We start from the raw sequence: 9,656 nt of genomic DNA on the forward strand, positions 1-9,656 counted from the left end.
TTTATATCTTTTATCTAAAAGATATTTAACTATTACGATGAATGGCCGAAAATATATCAATTTACAACAAATGCATATACTTTCGAATTGATTACTCGCCGGAAGAACAGAAAACCCTCAGACAAACTCATTATTAAGATGAAAACTGATAAATGTATAATAGTCAAGAACCAAACTTAATTATCCATATTATTCATGCAGAGAAACATATCAAAACATTCGCAAAAATAGAGAATGGAATTCTTTAGTTGACACAAACGTTGATGCGTTGGAGCCTCTGAAATCCAGCCATCAAATTTTTCTGGCAAAAGTTGATGTAATTTGAAGTAACGGGAAGAAAAACATTTCTTATGGAGAGTTAAGACATCGCTTTTGAAAAAATATGATTGGATACCGAGGGAACTGAATTAATATGGACCGGAATAACGAGGCTGCACGGTCCTGAAGAGCAGACTAGGCGCGTGCTTAGATAAGATATAAGGATAATCTATAGATTGACAGGACATAATGAGGAATATCATATTCACGTTTATCGTATCAGTAACATAATGTATCACTTGGAAAGCGGAGGAAACAGATACATCCCCACTGAAAGGCTGTTAATATCCTCACATAAATCGATAATACTTATTCATACTAATTCTTTCTATTTCAGACCATGTATGGACCTACGGGAGATTCATCATCATCGCCCTCTGTCCGAGGCAGACGACTCCGCCGATAGATGTCACGACCCGGTACTATGCTCATTAACGGTCCGAACAGGATATTGCGATATTTACGGAACACGGACTGACTCTAGTGTGATGTAATGCATTAGAAGATTAGATTGTGGCAACAAATCACGGCGATCAGCAATACGATCGGGAAATTGGCAAGCTGAAGTGTATAGCCAATCCTAGGTTCCTATGACAACTTTCGTTCCGCAACGAAAGAACTTTGTAACGTTCGACCTTTGATCCTGACAGGCAATATATATGCATTGCTGTATCGGAAAGTCTCTACGTATGTGATATTGCACTAATAAACCACGTCTGAAGTTATGATGTTCAATAAATGTGGGGCTTTCGTATGTATTAGCAACCGTCTACTGATGAAACCTCAGAGCAAACGCTTTACAACTTCAGCGGTGGCATTCTAGAAAAGCAGCCAACTTACTCTATTTATTTATTGAGTTTGGAAAGTCCTTAAGATCAACATTTATAGGACCAATAATGATGACTTCGAATGAACACACAATGGTACCAGACAATGACACGATGTCGTATTCGGAATTTAACGTCACTTCACTAATGGCATCACATCCGGTTAGCAACGCCACCAATGTATCGGTGGCATTTCCTGTGTTTGAAGATTTACACAACTATCATCTAATTCCGGTCATGGTGTATGTGTGTATACTGTTTGTGATAGGAGTTCCCGGAAATGTATTCGTCTGTTATATCTACTACTTCAAATGGACCAAGAAAACGTCGCGTGTGTTCATTCTCGCTCTCGCCGTTTTTGATCTCATCAACAACCTCGTCTCACTTCCGACGGAAATAGCTCTTCTGTCAAACTTCCACAATTTTGATCATCCCATATTGTGTAAAGCGTCGAGGTTTCTAACCTTTGCGATGAATAGTGCTTCAGCCACAGTTCTAGTCGGAATAGGGTGGGACAGACTTATGGGAATATGCTATTGGTCTAAAATGCGACCAATGAAAATTCGAACAGCGAAAATTATAGTTGCCGGAGCAGTTGCCCTTGCCTTTGTCACGGGGTGGCCGGCTTTGTTTATATACGGGACCTTCACGCATCCATTTAAACCGGATCAGAAAACATGTCTGTATGCAGATGAGTATATTGGCTCCATATACACAACAATATTTGCCTGGTATGTTTTAGGATCGAACCTAGTCTACAATGTCATTCTAGCAATACTATACTTCATTATCGGACGTCATATAATGAGTCACCAAACCAGCGGTAAGAACGGTTTGGACAGATTCGGACCAATCAGGCGATCGAGCGCCATGTCCAACTCAAGTGTATGCGAGGATTTATACCTCGCTGACAACTTGATATTAAAGAACGGTCAGTGCAAGAAAGGAAGGTTTATATGGCGGTCAAACAGCTTAAATGTTAAACAGTATAACAGTGTCGAAAATTCCCGGAGGAACACGATGGAGAATCAGAAACCGCCGACTCCATCTAAGTTAATAAGACCTAAAAGTAGCCCGACGCTTTCTTTGAGTCCCAAACCGTCGGCATTTAGTCAAACGTTTTCAACTTCAAGCGGAAGTTACGTCACCGGACGTCGTTACAGAACGGGAAAGACGACTACCACATTATTTGTCGTTACCATGGTATTTATTATTTCGTTTGTGCCTTACTGTGTCATATCCATAACGAGGCTGAGTAATGTCAAGGTGTTTTTCTACGAGAATGCTTCCATTGTCGGGAAAGTGTTTTATCATCTGTTTCTACGGACGTATTTCCTTAGCAGTGTTCTAAACCCGCTAATATATAACGGATTTAATGCTAAATTTAGGGCGGAATGTAAACTACTCGTCAAAACCTTACTGTGCTATTTGTGTAAGTGTTCTGATACTTGTAGAAAATAAGATTTTTTAATAAGTGTAATTAATTAATTTCTGTGATTAATGAAGCTTCGTTATTTCTTCCATGGACTAATTTTGGAATTATTATTTTAAATCTGTTATATTGTTATGCCTTGGTATCTTTGTAATAAATGTTTTAGATTGTTGCTAATTTCTTATTGTTATTTAGAAAAATAATGTAACGTTGATTGAGCAATGACGATTAAAGGATGGCCTCCCATGTATGCGGTGTTGCGTGCGTGAAGTGCGTGTGTTTAGGGAGACAATATTCTCTAGCTGTTTAACTGAAATACTGGAACTCTGGCCCGTTTTGAAGTGATATCTGACGAATGCATACGGCCAAAGAAACCGAATAGCACATGTAACAGACATTAATCAACCTTCAAAAAGCAACCTTCAAAATACATTCACACCATACTGTTGTTTCTTTCTTCTAGAACTGATTGCATCTCAAAGGAATGTAAACATACATGAAAGATGCAGGACACCTTTAGCAACTTGAGTGCGCTATACATTCAGTTTTCGAATACTGCAGTGACAGCTTCTTTATGTATACTTATATACCATGAACACCTGTTGATAATTTATTCCTGAATACCGATGCTGAATAACACATACAATGATGTATATTTAGAATATCCAAAGGTCGTTAATATTATATAAATACTACCTGCATTAGAGGGTGACATTGTCTAGTGTCAACCCGAGGATGTCACTATCACCAAAGGCGAAGCCGAGGGTGACAGGGATATTCCGAGGGGTGACACCAGGCACATTGGCATTATTACATATTTCTATTATAATAAAACAAAAGCGAATATGATATAACTTTCAAAATACACACACTTGCCTTATGCCAGGATGCTGTCGCTTACAGACGACGGTTTCGTTCTGTAATGACTACCGGGTGAGGTGTGCTGTCCGGTGTCTGTGATGGTATCCTTCAGTGAGGTAGCACTATACAATGGGAAAGAGTTTCAACTTTTAGTGGAAAGACAACCAACAGGACTATACCGCAGCCTTTTAAAAGAATTTTTGTTTGTTTGTTTGATTATTTTAACGTCCTATTAACAGCCAGGGTCATGTAAGGACGACCTCACATTATACTGACAACGGGCGAACCAGTCGTCCCTTTAAAACAAGCATATATTCACACACGCTACACACTGCATACAAAGGAGGCCGTCCGTAAACCGTAGATCGCTAAGAATATCAACCAACCAACAAAAGCATTGGTTAAGAAAACCTAATTAAGTCAAAGATTAACAAATCCTGTATACAAATTCAGTGATATAACAACAAATTGATTTATACAGGACACAACACAATATACAGTTGTCTAACTTTTATCACAAACCAATGTCTGATGTCACTGTTATTAACTTCAATATTACCGCTTAGTTTCACAACGGCAAATACAGGTTTTTAAGTCTGATAGTTTGGTAGAAAAACACTACTACATTCTTATAGACTGCGATTGCATATGGTGGTCGATCAGCTCAAGGCCAAAAGTGAGGCGGTGTCAAGAGGGCCGTTAGAAAAACTCGTTATCAGAAGGAATAGAAAAGATAATACTTCAAATCTAGTTGCATTTTACAAAAGATGTTGCGTTGTTTATTGGTTGGTCACATAACTCCATTTTGTATGTTTAACGTCTTAGTAATCACATAGGCTATTTCATGGTGACCTCCTCACCCGCTTATAATGTGTTGTGTATGTGAAAGTCAGTATATTTGGGAGCCTGTTATATATTTACGTTTTCTCCGTGTAATGGTTGAACTGTTGCCCTTTTTATAGTGTTATATCACTGAAGCATGCCTCCAAAGACACCAAAAACACACCCTACCCGGTCACAATATAGCGATAAACAAACCAGCTGTCCAACTCCTTTTATAAAACAGATACTATCCCAAATTAAGCTGCCTTTTCCTGCGTGGTGCGATGATGGCAGATACATTTTTACTTTGATTTAGTTTTTATATTGATTTTGTTTTGTTATTTTTTCGGGATTCTATACCTTTCATGATTTTTTAGCAAATTTTAAGAACAATAGACCACGTATTCAAACCTGAAACACATTTGCAATTGTATCAGAATCGGTCTGTGATATCAATTAGATTCAGGTATCAATCCGCGTCTCCCGGGCGTCACTCACTCCCCTGAGTGGACTAACTGGTGACGGTCCACACCCACTTAACAGCTAGCATGCAGCCGACACCAGTCCCAAGGGGAGCCGTGTTTGGCGTCTGACTGGATAAATCAAGAACATGAATCGATAGACGTCCTGATTTAACGACACGCACGAGAGATACCAACATTGTTGCTGGTAATATTTTATGAAACCTGGTCAACCGGTATGTAAACATCAATATCAAATGAGCTGTCGCTTATAGAACAGAATGGCACTAACAACCGGTACTTATTTACATATATAAATATATTTACCGGTATATTATGAAGAAATTATTATACAATAATTTTATCCTTTATCAGATCGAGACATTGATATCAGGCCAAGGGCCACAGATAACGCGGTATTGGGCTGATAAAGAGTGTAATATCATAATTGTCATATAATATCCTCTAATTACTGACAACATTATCTATTTTACGTATTTCAATTTTGTAAGTAAAAGAAGAAGCTCAAACTTTTTAATGATGGTAATGGTGTAATGTAAGTAAATTTTGCAACTAAAGAAAAATACGAATTCGCCTGCGCATTCTGTTGTTAAAAATACCAGTCGTCAGCAGTGTAGTATCTTTAATGTCTAACATTAACTTTTTATGAATCCTTTGATATACTGTAAAATAAAAGAGTGTGTTATCATAATTGTCATATAATAACCTCTAAATAATTACTGACATAATGCAGATTAACCGACCTATAATACATATGCAAGACAACATACTTGTGAATCGAATCAGAAAGCACGAGTTTATTGTGCGGACGAATATATTCACGGCACTCAAAATTTCCCACGGTTTAACTTCAGTCAGAATCGGAGTCCGGGTAGCTGAGCTAAATTTGTACTTGAGAGGAGGTGAAATGTTATGAGACGTTGTGCTTTTTGACTGGGATGATATTTGGAACGAGAATGTAAGAGTTTTGTACACAGTGTTTTCCTCAAGGATTGGTTTGTTTTCTTACCAGTTAAACCAGCATTACTTGTCATTGTTTTCATCATTACTCCGAGTTTGTTTTTCTTCCGCCACACTTTTGGCTTTTGATTGAGCGCTCAGTCCTGTGAGGTAGGCTCTGGGTTTTGTCCCTTGGCCGAGACACAACATGGCCTATAAAAGTGGGAGTTTCTGCTTCTGCTTAGTGCTCAGCATTAAGGGAGTGGGACGACTGGTTTGCCCACTTTAATTACATGGGATGTTCTTGTTCGGTGTCATTGGCAACATGCTTCAATGAGATATCACTATAAATAAACCAACCTCCGAAAACAAACATTCACAGTGACATAGTGTACACACAGGACACCGTCATTAAATGACCCTGGCTGTTAGTAAGACATTAAACCTGATAAGCAAAATAAAACTAAAGACTTTTCTTCTGTTTGGCCTCCAAAGAAGACGTTTGTTTTCAACTTACTCGTGTTCACGATAAAGAGCGTCCCAGATTACACAGCTGTTCAACAGAACACGTGGCCAGTATTACCGTCACGTTCTATATTAGCTTCTGTAATCTACGACGTTCGTGTTGGGGTTAACACTGAAGTGCACAGGTTAAGTATTGAAAATGAATAAAGGGAATCCGAAAATAAAAATCAAGTGACCGTGAAATCTCCTTCATTGTTGCATAACGTAGGACATTACAATTATGTTATTTCCTCATCTGAGACGAGGTTGTTGATGAGTACTTGTGATCGACCTGCGCTTTTACTCAAATATCACTGTTCTCTTATACTATCTTTAAAAAACAAATGCCAAGGAGGTATTTTCCGATTTCTTGTCTTACCAGATGGTATCGGGAACGTAATATATTTGAATGTTAATTATTTCCGTTACACTGGACGTTTTTATTGACATAGACATATCTCATGATTCGTTTAGATAATGTTGCAGTTCTTTGAAGTTCTAGTAAACATATTTCTAGTTTCCTTTTAGTAATTACACGTAATTGGGAAGCTATCGACCATCATCATCATTAGATGGTCGTATTAGAAGAACAAAAACATTTGCAGGACGCAGTCTTATATCTGATAACGTAGTTAAAGATGCTCCACCACCGACAAATCATACAAATTATAATATTCATTAGAACAATAAATGATGTTTAATCGTGTAGAAATGTGTCTGATTAACACAAAAATGCATATAAAATAATTTATTTGGATTTTGGTTCATGGACAATCAGTACTTCATTCCATAGGACATAGACGCAATTATTTATTTTTATTATTTTAATTTTGTAAGTAAAATAAGAAGCTCCAACTTTTCAATGATGGTAATGGTGTAACTTTTGCAAACTGTTACTGAAGAAAAATACGAATTCGTCTGCTCCTTTTGTTGTAAGAGAAAAAATGCCATTCGTCAGTAGTGTAGTATTTTTAATGTCTAACGTGTTTTTTTTTGCCAATCCTTTGATATACTGTATGATAAATATTCTGTTGTGTAGAAATGTTCTTAGCTTTTGTGCTTGCTGACAAACCATGAATATTTCGTGTTATGCAGTAATGGGTAATAGACACAGTTGCTCGTATCTGTGCGATGTTGATATTTCTTCTCAACTTTATAGTACTACTTCACTTCGCTATATTTACCTTGCCACTGCACAGTACCTATATGTTGCTACTAACCCCAATGTATGTATTTTTTTTAAATATTAACATTGACAGTTAGGCTGCGGCGTAATAATACCACAATCAGAGTTCAAAAGGTCACGAAAACACTAGGTTAAAGTCAGTGTGATAATTCATTGACGAAATATTCTTAGAATTGATCCATTCGAAAACTTATTTTAATTTAGAAATTTTAAATGGGCTGAAGTGTTGCGTTTATCTTTGTTTATCTAGTTTATCGATATGACTCTTTCATCTACTGCTTTTGTTTAGTCGGTTGTCAATGACTTCCAGTATTTCCCGCCAAATCTAAGTCTGATCCATCGACTGATATTTTCTCTTTGCAGACGTATACGTTTTATTTCCATGTTTCATTCTTTCTGTTTTCTTTTTAAAAACGATAATGACTACTTTAAATGTATATATAAGCATTGATTGTAATATTTTGACATGCATTGGTGCGTAACATACATTGGAGGTTGGAACAAAATAGTATGGTGCGTTTATGCGCACCACTGGATATGCTAGAACATCCACTGTATGTAACACACCAATGCATGTCAAAAATATCACAATCACTGCTTAAATACTGATATACACACCATCACAATGCCCCCTTACGCTCACTCTAAAGTGACAACCGGCACACCATTATTCTGACTCCCCTTATTGGCAACAGGTACCCTTGGTTTTATATTGGTTTGTTCTCTCTGTTTCCGCCTTGTGTAACCTCTCTCTGGTATATTAAAACCTATGGCCCATTCATATCTATAAACGAATTTGTTGGAGTCAAAACAAGAAACTTGTTAGGAAAGGAGAGACAAGAGCACATCAGAAGTTAAATCTCCTCTTATAATATGTTTATGGGCCGCAGATATTATTTTCATTCTCTGTCTAAATGGCTGTCGTAAAGCAGCTCTGAATCACGGCTTTATATTGTTATAAGTTACATTGATATCGACCGGTTAAATAGCTTTGGATGATAATAGTCGCGAGAAATATCTTTTTACAGTCAAAAATTCAGCCATCCATTATTAGTCCGCTAAACCTGCCTATATTGTTAAGTTTTAAAAAATAATTGCCTAATATATATATAATATATATTAGGCATAAAAAAAAAAAACCTAATACTATAGGCAGGTTTAGCGGACTAATCCATTATATGACGTAAGTTAGAAGTACTTTTCGTTCTGTTAGTGGAAGTGTCTGTTTTAGTTGTCATATCATGTATACTAAAGGCTGCGTGCTTTCTTACAGTTGTGAATCATATTCCGGGGATAAGTGTGACAAAATAAACTATTTATGATCAGATTTTGACTTGATACATTTATACCCTTCCAAGTTCGGTTCTCCTACCGTCGGGGCCCCCTAATCAATATAAAATAAGACTAATATCGGATAAAATTCCCCTACGTTGCAAAATCTGTATGCTGTCATATTCATTATCATGTAATTTCCTGTATGAAATATGTTTGTTTCCATTACGATAAGACAATGGAGGTCCCTAGATCGATCTACCTAGACAGCCCTATACATAAATCATTACAAAGTCTGATATAACACAGTCTATAGGAAATTGCGTCCCAGGCAATGTAAATTAAGTTGATATCCAACGAAATATTTTCACTACTTCGTTGATGCATATACATGCATTGTTTGTGCTTTATGCACCAGACCATCTCAAAGCAAGTTCTGATCACTCCATACAAAATTTAAAATCGATTCTAAATAAAAATACACAATAAATATATAGCAAAATACAACACTGCCTCGTCTTAAAGTACATCCCAGGTAGATTGTACACGAATCAAGAGTCGATTTGAAAACCATTTGCAGTTGGATGTGTTCTGATGAATGCATTATGCATTTACAATAAAGAAATATACACATTTTATAGTTCCATCAGCAGAAGTGTCACAGATCAACCACCATAAGTATATAAATTTTAGTCTGAGAACGTAGAATTGTAAATACTGCACAAACTGTAAAAGGCGTCGCCCTTGACACTGTCACACATTTGACCACGAATTATAATTTTCCCCTGTGAGGAAGTCTGTGGATCATGTCTTCAAGGTAAGTCTATAAAGTGGTAGTCAACTCTCCTGCATTTACTCAGAATAACGGGAATCGGACGACTGGTTTGTTAGTTGTCAGTAAACTGTTATGGGGCCGGGTGTGCTGTTCGGTATGTCTAACAATATGCCTAAGTTAAATAACACTATAAAATGTTTAATAGTTTCCACACACTGTGTCTAAATCTATTTCAAAT

The 9,656-nt window shown here is 37.0% G+C and overlaps 1 protein-coding gene across 4 annotated transcripts in view; it reads left to right on the top strand.

The window, feature by feature from the left end:
• The window catches only part of LOC138308848 (D(2) dopamine receptor-like), a 41,388-nt gene extending 38,639 nt beyond the window's left edge, over nucleotides 1–2,749 (top strand). For all 4 annotated transcript variants that reach the window (XM_069249876.1, XM_069249878.1, XM_069249875.1 and 1 more), the window contains one exon: nucleotides 656–2,749. In XM_069249876.1, coding sequence (XP_069105977.1) covers nucleotides 1,215–2,606 — 1,392 coding nt within the window. In that variant the 5' untranslated portion in view covers nucleotides 656–1,214 and the 3' untranslated portion in view covers nucleotides 2,607–2,749. The remainder of the gene's footprint in view (nucleotides 1–655) is intronic.
• Nucleotides 2,750–9,656: the final 6,907 nt, after the last annotated feature.

This window comes from Argopecten irradians, chromosome 15 (assembly GCF_041381155.1).
Source record: "Argopecten irradians isolate NY chromosome 15, Ai_NY, whole genome shotgun sequence".
NCBI classification, from domain to species: domain Eukaryota; kingdom Metazoa; phylum Mollusca; class Bivalvia; order Pectinida; family Pectinidae; genus Argopecten; species Argopecten irradians.